This window comes from Salvelinus namaycush, chromosome 30 (genome assembly GCF_016432855.1).
Source record: "Salvelinus namaycush isolate Seneca chromosome 30, SaNama_1.0, whole genome shotgun sequence".
NCBI classification, from domain to species: Eukaryota; Metazoa; Chordata; class Actinopteri; order Salmoniformes; family Salmonidae; genus Salvelinus; species Salvelinus namaycush.
Window position 1 is genome coordinate 466,559 of NC_052336.1, and position 15,620 is coordinate 482,178.

At 42.8% G+C, this 15,620-nt stretch overlaps 2 protein-coding genes and 1 long non-coding RNA gene across 3 annotated transcripts; 1 reads left to right on the forward strand and 2 right to left on the reverse strand.

Moving 5' to 3' along the window:
* Positions 1-7,305: 7,305 nt before the first annotated feature.
* On the reverse strand, positions 7,306-8,040 carry LOC120024744 (S-antigen protein-like). The gene has a single exon (XM_038969024.1). The coding sequence runs from the start codon at positions 8,038-8,040 to the stop codon at positions 7,306-7,308; it is 735 nt and encodes a 244-aa protein (XP_038824952.1).
* Positions 8,041-8,829: 789 nt separating this feature from the next.
* Positions 8,830-10,083, forward strand: LOC120025018 (C-C motif chemokine 13-like). The gene is made up of 3 exons (XM_038969447.1): positions 8,830-9,023; positions 9,223-9,340; positions 9,584-10,083. Exons 1-3 carry the CDS (start codon positions 8,960-8,962, stop codon positions 9,717-9,719), a joined length of 318 nt encoding a protein of 105 aa, XP_038825375.1. The 5' UTR covers positions 8,830-8,959; the 3' UTR covers positions 9,720-10,083.
* A 4,379-nt stretch (positions 10,084-14,462) lies between these two features.
* LOC120025020 lies at positions 14,463-15,325 on the reverse strand. Its single transcript, XR_005472963.1, has 2 exons — positions 15,205-15,325; positions 14,463-14,942 (listed from the first exon to the last, which is right to left on the reverse strand). It is a non-coding gene; the product is annotated as an uncharacterized LOC120025020 (long non-coding RNA).
* Between the last annotated feature and the right edge of the window lie 295 nt (positions 15,326-15,620).

Sequence of the window (15,620 nt, forward strand, 5' to 3'; positions counted from 1 at the left end):
TTGACGAGGGAATCTCCCCTCTATTCCTTCATTCACTTTGAATATCTTTCTAAGAACCAACATTCTGCCCTTCAGGTTCCTCTTCTTCAATTCTCTGTAACTCTGTTTCCTCCAGGATGTTCAGCAGCGCTGCTATTTTCTGAAATACTCAGAATACATTTACTGGAGAATTGCATATCAAAGGAAGGCTATTAAAGTAGACTATATACTATGATACATTACATCAAATACAAGAAAAATTCAGATGAAATTAAGTTCTCTAGATCATAACCAACTAGTTTGTAAGTAATACCTGAAATCAACTGTGTATCTTTCAACTTTTAAAAAGATTTTAGGATGTGTGCATATTGATTTAAAACCTGTAGAATACTGTTAACCTTTACATCATAGTGAAATTAAATCATAGAATCTTTTTCTATCAATTAATCTCAGATTATTGTGGTTTGTGTCTTCCCTCCGTTAGGAAGGTTGGTGGTTTGATCCCTGATCGAGTCAGAACAAAATCATTCTGCAGTTGCTATGTCCAATATTGGACTAATAAATGAATGATATACACCCATTGATTCTTGAAGAATATAACTTATAAATGCTTCTTGAGTTTAGTTAAACTGTCATACCCCATCAGAACCCAGAATATAAACTTATTTTACTACAATGTTTAAACAAAGTAAATGTAAAACACCCTGTATATCCTGAGAACGTGGTTAAAACTATAATGTTGACATCATGGATGGTCAGTCCTTCCATCTGTAGCTCTGTCTATGAATTTGAGAGTGGTTACATTTGTCCAGACCCATCCCTAGCTTTTCACAGAAACAAGGACAGGATGAATTTTGTCATTGTTTCAACTGCTGATAGTCTGTTTAAGGAGACGGGGTAAGGTAAGGAGACGGGGTAAGGTAAGGAGATGGGGTAAGGTAAGGAGACGGGGTAAGGTAAGGAGACGGGGTAAGGTAAGGAGACGGGGTAAGGTAAGGAGACGGGGTAAGGTCCTGCAATAGACTAGCGTTCTGTTCAGGGGGTGTACTTGTATCCTACATCAACCTGCCTCATGCTACAGAAACAGGTTAACACACACTATGGGCAGTTGTGGACCGGACAAGACTACAGTATTCTCTGTATCTCTCCCCACACTCACACCAACTTCACTAGACTGTACTCTGAAACTCTCCTCACACTCACACCAACTTCACTAGACTACTGTACTGTCTGTATCTCTCCCCACACTCACACCAACTTCACTAGACTACTGTACTCTGAAACTCTCCTCACACTCACACCAACTTCACTAGACTACTGTACTCTGAAACTCTCCTCACACTCACACCAACTTCACTAGACTACTGTACTGTCTGTATCTCTCTCCACACTCACACCAACTTCACTAGACTACAGTACTCTCTGTATCTCTCCCCACACTCACACCAACTTCACTAGACTACAGTACTCTCTGTATCTCTCTCCACACTCACACCAACTTCACTAGACTACTGTACTCTCTGTATCTCTCCCCACACTCACACCAACTTCACTAGACTACTGTACTCTCTGTATCTCTCTCCACACTCACACCAACTTCACTAGACTACAGTACTCTCTATATCTCTCCCCACACTCACACCAACTTCACTAGACTACTGTACTCTCTGTATCTCTCTCCACACTCACACCAACTTCACTAGACTACAGTACTCTCTATATCTCTCCCCACACTCACACCAACTTCACTAGACTACTGTACTCTCTGTATCTCTCTCCACACTCACACCAACTTCACTAGACTACAGTACTCTCTATATCTCTCCCCACACTCACACCAACTTCACTAGACTACTGTACTCTCTGTATCTCTCTCCACACTCACACCAACTTCACTAGACTACAGTACTCTCTATATCTCTCCCCACACTCACACCAACTTCACTAGACTACTGTACTCTCTGGAGCTCTCCTCACACTCACACCAACTTCACTAGACTACTGTACTCTCTGTATCTCTCCTCACACTCACACCAACTTCACTAGACTACAGTACTCTCTGTATCTCTCCCCACACTCACACCAACTTCACTAGACTACAGTACTCTCTGTATCTCTCCCCACACTCACACCTACTTCACTAGACTACAGTACTCTCTGTATCTCTCCCCACACTCACACCAACTTCACTAGACTACAGTATTCTCTGTATCTCTCCCCACACTCACACCTACTTCACTAGACTACAGTACTCTCTGTATCTCTCTCCACACTCACACCTACTTCACTAGACTACAGTACTCTCTGTATCTCTCCCCACACTCACACCTACTTCACTAGACTACAGTACTCTCTGTATCTCTCCCCACACTCACACCTACTTCACTAGACTACAGTACTCTCTGTATCTCTCCCCACACTCACACCTACTTCACTAGACTACAGTATTCTCTGTATCTCTACTCACACCTACTTCACTAGACTACAGTATTCTCTGTATCTCTCTCCACACTCACACCACCTTCACAAGACTACAGTACTCTCTGTATCTCTACTCACACCAACTTCACTAGACTACAGTATTCTCTGTATCTCTCCCCACACTCACACCAACTTCACTAGACTACAGTACTCTCTGTATCTCTCCTCACACTCACACCTACTTCACTAGACTACAGTACTCTCTGTATCTCTCTCCACACTCACACCAACTTCACTAGACTACTGTACTCTCTGTATCTCTCCCCACACTCACACCAACTTCACTAGACTACTGTACTCTCTGTATCTCTACTCACACCAACTTCACTAGACTACAGTACTCTCTGTATCTCTCCCCACACTCACACCAACTTCACTAGACTACAGTACTCTCTGTATCTCTCCTCACACCAACTTCACTAGACTACTGTACTCTCTGTATCTCTCCTCACACTCACACCAACTTCACTAGACTACTGTACTCTCTGTATCTCTCCCCACACTCACACCAACTTCACTAGACTACTGTAGTCTCTGTATCTCTCTCCACACTCACACCAACTTCACTAGACTACTGTACTCTCTGTATCTCTCCTCACACTCACACCAACTTCACTAGACTACTGTATTCTCTGTATCTCTCCCCACACTCACACCAACTTCACTAGACTACAGTATTCTCTGTATCTCTCTCCACACTCACACCAACTTCACTAGACTACAGTACTCTCTGTATCTCTCCTCACACTCACACCAACTTCACTAGACTACTGTACTCTCTGTATCTCTCCTCACACTCACACCAACTTCACTAGACTACAGTACTCTCTGTATCTCTCCCCACACTCACACCAACTTCACTAGACTACAGTACTCTCTGTATCTCTACTCACACCAACTTCACTAGACTACAGTATTCTCTGTATCTCTCCCCACACTCACACCTACTTCACTAGACTACAGTACTCTCTGTATCTCTCCCCACACTCACACCTACTTCACTAGACTACAGTATTCTCTGTATCTCTCTCCACACTCACACCACCTTCACTAGACTACAGTATTCTCTGTATCTCTACTCACACCTACTTCACTAGACTACAGTATTCTCTGTATCTCTCTCCACACTCACACCACCTTCACAAGACTACAGTACTCTCTGTATCTCTACTCACACCAACTTCACTAGACTACAGTACTCTCTGTATCTCTACTCACACCAACTTCACTAGACTACAGTATTCTCTGTATCTCTCCCCACACTCACACCAACTTCACTAGACTACAGTACTCTCTGACTGACCCATCTGTCTATACAATCATACTGACTGACCCATCTGGTTATACAATCATACTGACTGACCCATCTGTTATACAATCATACTGACTGACCCATCTGGTTATACAATCATACTGACTGACCCATCTGGTTATACAATCATACTGACTGACCCATCTGTTATACAATCATACTGACTGACCCATCTGGTTATACAATCATACTGACTGACCCATCTGGTTATACAATCATACTGACTGACCCATCTGTTATACAATCATACTGACTGACCCATCTGGTTATACAATCATACTGACTGACCCATCTGGTTATACAATCATACTGACTCACCCATCTGTTATACAATCATACTGACTGACCCATCTGGTTATACAATCATACTGACTGACCCATCTGGTTATACAATCATACTGACTGACCCATCTGGTTATACAATCATACTGACTGACCCATCTGGTTATACAATCATACTGACTGACCCATCTGGTTATACAATCATACTGACTGACCCATCTGTTATACAATCATACTGACTGACCCATCTGGTTATACAATCATACTGACTGACCCATCTGGTTATACTATCACACTGACTGACCCATCTGGTTATACAATCATACTGACTGACCCATCTGTTATACAATCATACTGACTGACCCATCTGTTATACAATCATACTGACTGACCCATCTGGTTATACTATCACACTGACTGACCCATCTGGTTATACAATCATACTGACTGACCCATCTGTTATACAATCATACTGACTGACCCATCTGTCTATACAATCATACTGACTGACCCATCTGTCTATACAATCATACTGACTGACCCATCATGTTGTACAATCATACTGACTGACCCATCTGGTTATACAATCATACTGACTGACCCATCTGGTTATACTATCACACTGACTGACCCATCTGGTTATACAATCATACTGACTGACCCATCTGTTATACAATCATACTGACTGACCCATCTGTCTATACAATCATACTGACTGACCCATCTGTCTATACAATCATACTGACTGACCCATCATGTTGTACAATCATACTGACTGACCCATCTGGTTATACAATCATACTGACTGACCCATCTGGTTATACAATCATACTGACTGACCCCTCTGGTTATACAATCATACTGACTGACCCATCTGGTTATACAATCATACTGACTGACCCATCTGGTTATACAATCATACTGACTGACCCATCTGGTTATACAATCATACTGACTGACCCATCTGGTTATACAATCATACTGACTGACCCATCTGGTTATACAATCATACTGACTGACCCGTCTGGTTATACAATCATACTGACTGACCCATCTGGTTATACAATCATACTGACTAACCCATCTGGTTATACAATCATACTGACTGACCCATCTGGTTATACAATCATACTGACTGACCCATCTGGTTATACAATCATACTGACTGACCCATCTGTCTATACAATCATACTGACTGACCCATCTGTCTATACAATCATGCTGACTGACCCATCTGGTTATACAATCATACTGACTGACCCATCTGGTTATACAATCATACTGACTGACCCATCTGTCTATACAATCATACTGACTGACCCATCTGTCTATACAATCATGCTGACTGACCCGTCTGGTTATACAATCATACTGACTGACCCATCTGGTTATACAATCATACTGACTAACCCATCTGGTTATACAATCATACTGACTGACCCATCTGGTTATACAATCATACTGACTGACCCATCTGGTTATACAATCATACTGACTGACCCATCTGTCTATACAATCATGCTGACTGACCCGTCTGGTTATACAATCATACTGACTGACCCATGTCTCTCTATCTATATCATTTAATTATCAGGGCTCAAGGTAAGAACCAGATGCAGACCGTGTCAAAGTAACAATGTTTATAGCAGCAAAAGAGGCAATAGTACAGGACGGCAGGCCTGCTCAGGGTCAGGGGTCAGGCAGAGTGGTCAGACGGGCAGGTACAGGGTCAGGACAGGCGAGGGTCAAAAACCAGGAGGACAAGAGAAGAGAGACTGGGGAAAAGCTGACACAAAAACGCTGGTTGGCTTGACAAACAAGACGAACTGGCAACAGACAAACAGAGAACACAGGTATAAATACATACGGGATAGTGGGGAAGATGGGCGACACCTGGAGGGGGGGTGGAGACAATCACAAAGACAGGTGAAACAGATCAGGGTGTGACATAAATAAGGTTTAATTGAAGATGCATATTTAGCTGACACATTCACTGAACCAAGAATCCTGTTTCAGTTCAGATCAGAAAGATTCAAGTAAAGAGAGACGTCTATTTTTAATTAACTCTCACTTCCCCATTCTGTCATGAGAACTTCGTATGATGCAAATTACTGCAGGTTTTCTAAGAACAGACATTGGCAGCACTCTTCTCTCATTGTCATTCTCAAAATGTTTGTAATAACTTGAAGCCAGAGTTCACAGTACTGCACAGAGTTACTGGTGGACACAGGGAGGGACTGACAGTAACTGCACAGGCAAGCAAATGTCAAAAAGTCTTTTAAAATCTCTTCTCAGAGAAGTGAATGAATGAATGAATGAATATATTAACAAATGAATGAATTTATGAATCAATTAATTGAAACAAACTACAGTTATCACCCAGCAAACATGACCCCATTGGCCCCATGTGGGCACGGGCTAGTCCACACCAAGCCCACACCAGCCCAATGGGCTAGTCCACACCAAGCCCACACCATCCCAATGGGCTAGTCCACACCAAGCCCACACCAGCCCAACGGGCTAGTCCACACCAAGCCCACACCATCCCAATGGGCTAGTCCATACCAAGCCCACACCATCCCAATGGGCTAGTCCACACCAAGCCCACACCATCCCAATGGGCTAGTCCACACCAAGCCCACACCATCCCAATGGGCTAGTCCACACCAAGCCCACACCATCCCAATGGGCTAGTCCACACCAAGCCCACACCATCCCAATGGGCTAGTCCACACCAAGCCCACACCATCCCAATGGGCTAGTCCACACCAAGCCCACACCATCCCAATGGGCTAGTCCACACCAAGCCCACACCATCCCAATGGGCTAGTCCACACCAAGCCCACACCAGCCCAATGGGCTAGTCCATACAATGCCCACACCATCCCAATGGGCTAGTCCACACCAAGCCCACACCATCCCAATGGGCTAGTCCACACCAAGCCCACACCATCCCAATGGGCTAGTCCACACCAAGCCCACACCAAGCCCACACCATCCCAATGGGCTAGTCCACATCAAGCCCCCACCAAGCCCACACCATCCCAATGGGCTAGTCCACACCAAGCCCACACCATCCCAAGGGCTAGTCCACATCAAGCCCACACCATCCCAATGGGCTAGTCCACACAATGCCCACACCATCCCAAGGGCTAGTCCACATCAAGTCCACACCAAGCCCACACCATCCCAATGGGCTAGTTCACACCAAGCCCACATCAGCCCAATGGGCTAGTCCACATCAAGCCCAGCTACTTCATAGTGTTGAGGCGGGGGCTCATTAGAATATTTTGGGACATGGTTTGCACACAGTTCTTCTTCTCACCGGTCTTGGGGCCACCTGCCTTGGGGCCACCTGCCTTGGGGCCACCTGCCTTGGGGCCACCTGTCTTGGGGCCACCTGCCTTGGGGCCACCTGCCTTGGGGCCACCTGCCTTGGGGCCACTTGTCTTGAGGCCACCTGCCTTGAGGCCACCTGCCTTGGGGCCACCTGCTTTGGGGCCACCTGCCTTGGGGCCACTTGTCTTGAGGCCACCTGCCTTGGGGCCACCTGTCTTGGGGCCACCTGCCTTGGGGCCACCTGCCTTGGGGCCACCTGCCTTGGGGCCACTTGTCTTGTGGCCACCTGCCTTGGGGCCACCTGCCTTGGGGCCACCTGCCTTGGGGCCACCTGCCTTGGGGCCACCTGTCTTGGGGCCACCTGCCTTGGGGCCACTTGTCTTGAGGCCACCTACCTTGGGGCCACCTGCCTTGGGGCCACCTGCCTTGGGGCCACCTGTCTTGGGGCCACCTGCCTTGGGGCCACTTGTCTTGAGGCCACCTACCTTGGGGCCACCTGCCTTGGGGCCACCTGTCTTAGGGCCACCTGCCTTGGGGCCACTTGTCTTGGGGCCACCTGCCTTGGGGCCACCTGCCTTGGGGCCACCTGTCTTGGGGCCACCTGTCTTGGGGCCACCTGCCTTGGGGCCACTTGTCTTGAGGACCATCGTGGAGCCGATGAGCAAATTGCTTGTTTGCCGAATGTGGGCAGCCTACAGGGACCAATATTGTAGTCCTCATTATTTATAATTCTTCTAAATAAAAATTACTTTTAATATCTGAATTAATTGGAAAAAATACACACTGTCTGTGTATGGATTTAATAAGCAGTAATATGTTTGAAGGATTTCGCTGCAAACACTGAGGCATTAAAGCACAGGAAAGGGAAGATGATGAGAAGAGATCTGGGTAGGCAGGATCTTAGAAAGACTACAGAGTGACTACAGCAATACAGGTTGTTTTTATCAATATGGACACAGCCTAATATCTGCATTTAAAAGTTGAAAGATACATAGTTGAATTAAAGGATCACTTATATACTAGTTGCTTATGATGTAGATAATTTAATTCAGTCTGAATAGTTGTTGTATTTGATGTAATGTATCATAGTATATAGTCCCCTTTAATAGTCTTCCTTTGATATGCTATTCTCTAGTAAATGTATTCTGAGTATTTCAGAAAATAGCAGCGCTACTGAACATCCTGGAGGAAACAGAGTTACAGAGAATTGAAGAAGAGGAACCTGAAGGCAGAATGTTGGTTCTTAGAAAGATATTCAAAGTGAATGAAGGAATAGAGGGGAGATTCCCTCGTCAATTGTTAATGGGTCTGATGGACCAGCTCTCTGTATAAAAGACAGGTCAGATCAGACCTCAGACATAGAACAAGAGCATCAGCTAGACTTCTGACACAGAACCAGACCAGAGCATCAGAGACCAGAGCATCAGAGACCAGAGCATCAGAGACCAGAGCATCAGAGACCAGAGCATCAGAGACCAGAGCATCAGAGACCAGAGCATCAGAGACCAGAGCATCAGAGACCATCTCAGCCAATACAATCTTCAGCATCTCAACCATCTCTGAACCATGAAGACCCTGACTGCTCTACTCCTCCTGGGACTGCTCTGCTCCCTCCATACGACTTCTGCAGGTGTGTGTGTGTGTGTGTGTGTGTGTGTGTGTGTGTGTGTGTGTGTGTGTGTGTGTGTGTGTGTGTGTGTGTGTGTGTGTGTGTGTGTGTGTGTGTGTGTGTGTGTGTGTGTGTGGAGTAGCCATGTTGTGTAATACGCAGTTGGAGACACACCTGGAGATCTTTATGTTAACTGTGGTTTATGATCATTTGTTTACAGGTGTCATCGCGTTGGAAACAGCACCTGAATGCTGTATGAAATTCAGCGCGAGGATCCCTCTTCAACAAGTGGTTTCTCTCAGAACAACCTCCAGTAGCTGCCCTCGCAAAGCACTGATGTAAGTAAACATAGTCTACTGTAAACTGGAAACATCTAGGCTAGCCTGGTCCCAGATCTGTTTGTGCCTTCACGTCAACTCCTTGTCATGCCAAACATGACCAGGAGTAACAAGGAGTTGGTATGATAGCACAAACACATCTGGAACCAGGCTACATCCAGGATACACTGTACAAGACAAGATGGAGCATTCATATTATAGACTGGATGTTCTGAGAGACAATGTGTTGTGTATCTGTTGCAGTTTCACCACAAAGAAAGGGAAGACATTTTGTGTTGACCCTTCTGAAGCCTGGGTCCAGAGTCATGTGACCAAGATTGAGAGCAGATCGACTGCTGCCAAGACGACGACGATGTCATCAACCACCATCACCCCCTAACACCCTAACCCTTGGTGGTGCACTATAAAGGGAATAGGTTGCCATTAGTGGTGCAGACCTTGTCAGGCATGTTGATACCCTGTCTGAAATTGGTATAGCGGAGGATCAATGTAATGTACTAGGTTCATCTGAGATTGGTACGGAGGAGGTTAAATGTAATGTACTAGGTTAATACCCTATCTGAGATTGGTATAGAGGAGGATCAATGTAATGTACTAGGTTAATACCCTATCTGAGATTGGTATAGAGGAGGTTCAATGTAATGTACTATGTCCAGGATATACAAATTGTTTGTTTTTCTAAAACTGTAAACATATTTGACATGTATCTATTCAGTAACCTATTTAATATTTTATATTTTATAAAGCTGTTGAAGATTTCAAACATCCTGTGAAAGAGTGGTTCATATTATTCAATTAATATATTGATGGGTTGTAACTAGGTCTATTCTACTGATATAGATATTGATGGGTTGTAACTAGGTCTATTCTACTGATATAGATATTGATGGGTTGTAATTAGGTCTATTCTACTGATATAGATATTGATGGGTTGTAACTAGGTCTATTCTACTGATATAGATATTGATGGTTGTAACTAGGTCTATTCTACTGATATAGATATTGATGGGTTGTAACTAGGTCTATTCTACTGATATAGATATTGATGGTTGTAACTAGGTCTATTCTACTGATATAGATATTAATGGGTTGTAACTAGGTCTATTCTACTGATATAGATATTAATGGTTGTAACTAGGTCTATTCTACTGATATAGATATTTATTGGTTGTAACTAGGTCTATTCTACTCATATAGATATTGATGGTTGTAACTAGGTCTATTCTACTGATATAGATATTGATGGTTGTAACTAGGTCTATTCTACTGATATAGATATTAATGGGTTGTAACTAGGTCTATTCTACTGATATAGATATTGATGGTTGTAACTAGGTCTATTCTACTGATATAGATATTGATGGGTTGTAACTAGGAATATTCTAATACACTGATATAGATATTGATGGGTTGTAACTAGGTCTATTCCACTGATATAGATATTTATTGGTTGTAACTAGGTCTATTCTACTGATATAGATATTGATGGTTGTAACTAGGTCTATTCTACTGATATAGATATTTATTGGTTGTAACTAGGTCTATTCTACTCATATAGATATTGATGGTTGTAACTAGGTCTATTCTACTGATATAGATATTGATGGTTGTAACTAGGTCTGTTCTGCTGATATAGATTTTAATGGGTTGTAACTAGGTCTATTCTACTGATATAGATATTGATGGGTTGTAACTAGGTCTATTCTACTATAGATATTGATGGGTTGTAACTAGGTATATTCTACGGATATAGATATTAATGGGTTGTAACTAGGTCTATTCTATTGATATAGATATTGATGGGTTGTAACTAGGTCTATTCTACTGATATAGATATTGATGGTTGTAACTAGGTCTATTCTACTGATATAGATATTGATGGGTTGTAACTAGGTCTATTCTACTGATATATATATTGATGGGTTGTAACTAGGTCTATTCTACTGATATAGATATTGATGGGTTGTAACTAGGTCTATTCTACTGATATAGATATTGATGGTTGTAACTAGGTCTATTCTACTGATATAGATATTGATGGGTTGTAACTAGGTCTATTCTACTGATATATATATTGATGGGTTGTAACTAGGTCTATTCTACTGATATAGATATTGATGGTTGTAACTAGGTCTATTCTACTGATATAGATATTGATGGGTTGTAACTAGGTCTATTCTACTGATATAGATATTGATGGTTGTAACTAGGTCTATTCTACTGATATAGATTTTAATGGGTTGTAACTAGGTCTATTCTACTGATATAGATATTGATGGGTTGTAACTAGGTCTATTCTACTATAGATATTGATGGGTTGTAACTAGGTCTATTCTACTGATATAGATATTAATGGGTTGTAACTAGGTCTATTCTATTGATATAGATATTGATGGGTTGTAACTAGGTCTATTCTACTGATATGGATATTGATGGGTTGTAACTAGGTCTATTCTACTGATATAGATATTGATGGGTTGTAACTAGGTCTATTCTACTGATATATATATTGATGGGTTGTAACTAGGTCTATTCTACTGATATAGATATTGATGGGTTGTAACTAGGAATATTCTAATACACTGATATAGATATTGATGGGTTGTAACTAGGCCTATTCTACTGATATAGATATTAATGGGTTGTAACTAGGCCTATTCTACTGATATAGATATTAATGGGTTGTAACTAGGTCTATTCTACTGATATAGATATTGATGGGTTGTAACTAGGTTTATTCTACTGATATAGATATTGATGGGTTGTAACTAGGTCTATTCTACTGATATAGATATTGATGGGTTGTAACTAGGTCTATTCTACTGATATAGATATTGATGATTGTAACTAGGTCTATTCTACTGATATAGATATTAATGGGTTGTAACTAGGTCTATTCTACTGATATAGATATTGATGGGTTGTAACTAGGTCTATTCTACTATACTGATATATATGTTAATGGGTTGTAAACTAGGTCTATTCTACTGATATAGGTATTAATGGGTTGTTACTAGGTCTATTCTACTGATATAGATATTAATGGGTTGTAACTAGGTCTATTCCACTAACACAGATATTGTATTTTTCTACTATACTTTCAATCGTTGTGCTTCTGTTATTTTTTAAATAAATGAAGTCTTCTGAAGAATTCTCTGATATTTATTTTAGCATCAGATTTAAGTGCCTCTAAACGGTTGTAGGTGCCAAGCGCACCGGTTTGAGTGTGTCAAGAACTGCCACTCTGCTGGATTTTCCTCGCTCAACAGTTTCCAGGGTGTATCATGAATGGTCCACTACACAAGGACATCCAGCCAACTTGACACAACTGTGGGAAGCATTGGACTCAACATGTGGAGGCGTTGTGGTGCCTTCTTCTCGACTGTGTTGGTGGGTTTGGACCGTGACAGGTCCTTAGCGATGTGGACAGCGAGGGATTTCAACCTCTTGACGCGCTCCACTACAGCCCCTTCCATGTAAAATGGGGGCGTGTTCGGCACTCTGTTTCCTGTAGTCCACAATCCGCTCCAACACTGCTGGGTTTATCACGCTCAACAGTTTCCCGTGTGTATCAATAATGGTCCACCACCCAAATGACACAACTGGGGGAAGCATTGGAGTCAACATGGACCAGTATCCCTGTGGAACGCTATCGACACCTTGTTGAGTTCTTGCCCTGTCAAATTATAAAGGCTGTTCTGAAGGAAGTACAATATTAGAAAGGTGTTCTTAATGTTTTGTACACTCAGTTGATTGTTTTAAGCCTTAGATTTTTCAACTTTGCCAAAAGAACACCAAGGAGCACTCAGTTCTATTCCAGAACCCAGGTAAAGAACACCAAGGAGCACTCAGTTCTATTCCAGAACCCAGGTAAAGATCACCAAGGAGCACTCAGTTCTATTCCAGAACCCAGGTAAAGAACACCAAGGAGCACTCAGTTCTATTCCAGAACTCAGGTAAAGAACACCAAGGAGCACTCAGTTCTATTCCAGAACCCAGGTAAAGATCACCAAGGAATTATTTTCCAGAAACCAGGTAAAGAAGACTAAAACTATCGAGTGCAAATAGACTCATTCTTACTGGTCTGGATGTTCACTATTAAAATAAATCTTCCCTGGGATTAGTTTTTACCACTATTTTACAACACATGTATCTTATTGTGTGGTTAAATCAGACCCAGTTATGATTGTTATTTTGTTGTGTTGAGCGAGAGCTCCCTTGGTGGGCTTCAAGCTCCCTTGGTGGGCTTCAACCTCCCTTGGTATCAGCGCTACTGTATTAATGTGATGTGACTGAGCTGAAGGCCTGAGCTTCCCTTGCCTCCGCCTCACGTGGGATCCTTTGCCTTCTATTCCAGGTTCATGGACGTTATAGGCCACGTTCCCCTGCTCAGACGTTACTTGACTCAACCAATGGTTGCGTGCCACTTCATTGACTGTGCCGTCGGGCACCAGACTGCTATAACATGATGTGGTTGGCTGATCGGTTAAACACCTACCCAGGCGTTGTAAGATCAGCAACATCTGGCCAGAGGAACACACCCTTAAATAAAACGACAGGCCACTGAGATACGCTACCATGGCAACCTTAATTCATACTGTCAGGCAGCCAAAACTGACCAATCACAGCAGCTTCCTCCTTTCCTACAAGGCATATGTGTGATTGGCTGTAGAGGAGAAAGGTGGTGTTGTGGGCGTGCCTTAGATGGGTTTCGATTAGAACTCACCTGGGCTGCGTTCAGTAGGGCACTACGTTGTGGAATTGTGTCAGCTCTATTCATAGCATTTCTATCTGCAGTGTTCAGTGTATTACAACCTGCTGAACGCAGCCCTGCTGAAGTTAGACTTCTGTAGACTGCATTTTAATCATCACTCTTTTGTCATTTGTATTGCATGAATGTTGCACATTTTATGTTCTGGAAATAATCTGGGATTCACAGATTATTTATTAAAACAACACATTAAAACTGACGTCGTCTATAACTTTCTATAATTTACATTATGGAATCTATTAGATACTGATCTGAGAATTGTTCATATTTTGATATTTAGGTATTTAGATTTCTACTGATCAATCAATCAGAAATCAATACATCAACGACAAACAGGCACAAAAACATTTCAATAAAAATGGTTTATTCTCTTTAATATAGTATTTGTTCTATCCATAGCAGAAAAGAGCCTCCATGCCACTCAGTGCTATTATAGCTCTGACCCCAGGCCAGTGCAGCTCCATACTGACCAACACACATCTCACAGCACAACACCAGTGCCAAACTGACCTGGAGTCAGTCTCTGTATCACATCTGACATCAGCTTATTTGAAAACAGGGGAGTTGAGGTGGGCGGGGTGGGGAGCGGGCAGGGATTTCGGGGGGGGGGGGCAGTTCTAGGAGGCAATATCACACTGCATAGCTTGGATCCGATACGTTGTGTGTGACTGGGGCCAAGCAACGCTAGTACCCACGTTGTGACAGATTTAGGTTTTATCCAAGAGTGTTGTGTGTGTTGCAAGTTGGCGTCTTGCTCCAGTATGGCTGTAGACTTGGAGGCAGATCGTTTCTACCACGAAAGGGTCACAAGTTGAGGTAACAAAGGTTTTCCTGGACGGCAAGAAGGAACAGAGACACGATCAAAAGAATGGAAGACTGGGCTTGTTACAATCTGGGTGTTACAGGTGTGAGAATGTGTACATGTCAGGGTTCTCCCCAGGATTAGTTAACAAGGTGGTGCTGCTGAGCATTTCCTGACATTTCCTGTAATCTACTCAGAAATATTAAAGATTTTGTTTACATAATGGCGCTGCCAGTCCACCAGGTGGTGCCGCTCTAACATTCTTTGGGGAAAACTCTGTGTGTGTGTTACCTCCTCTCTGTCCATCATGTTGCATTGGATCCACTTATTGCCTTGGTGTGTGTGTTGGAGATGGTCTGTTCATTCAGCACTGGATCTGAGGGACACAGAACGTGGTAGTCAGGAGACCATCTCTTTCCAATTCACTCTTCATCAGAACAGATCAAAGTTTAAAGGGATGGTGAGAGATTCACTCTTCATCAGTACAGAGTAAAGTTTAAAGGGATGGTGAGAGATTCACTCTTCATCAGTACAGATCAAAGTTTAAAGGGATGGTGAGAGATTCACTCTTCATCAGTACAGATCAAAGTTTAAATGGATGGTGAGAGATTCACTCTTCATCAGTGAGAGATTTCTGCAATAAAGTTCTCTGTTACACAGTCAGATGAAAAAGGGCTTAAAGGGATACTTCGGGATTTTTGCAATGA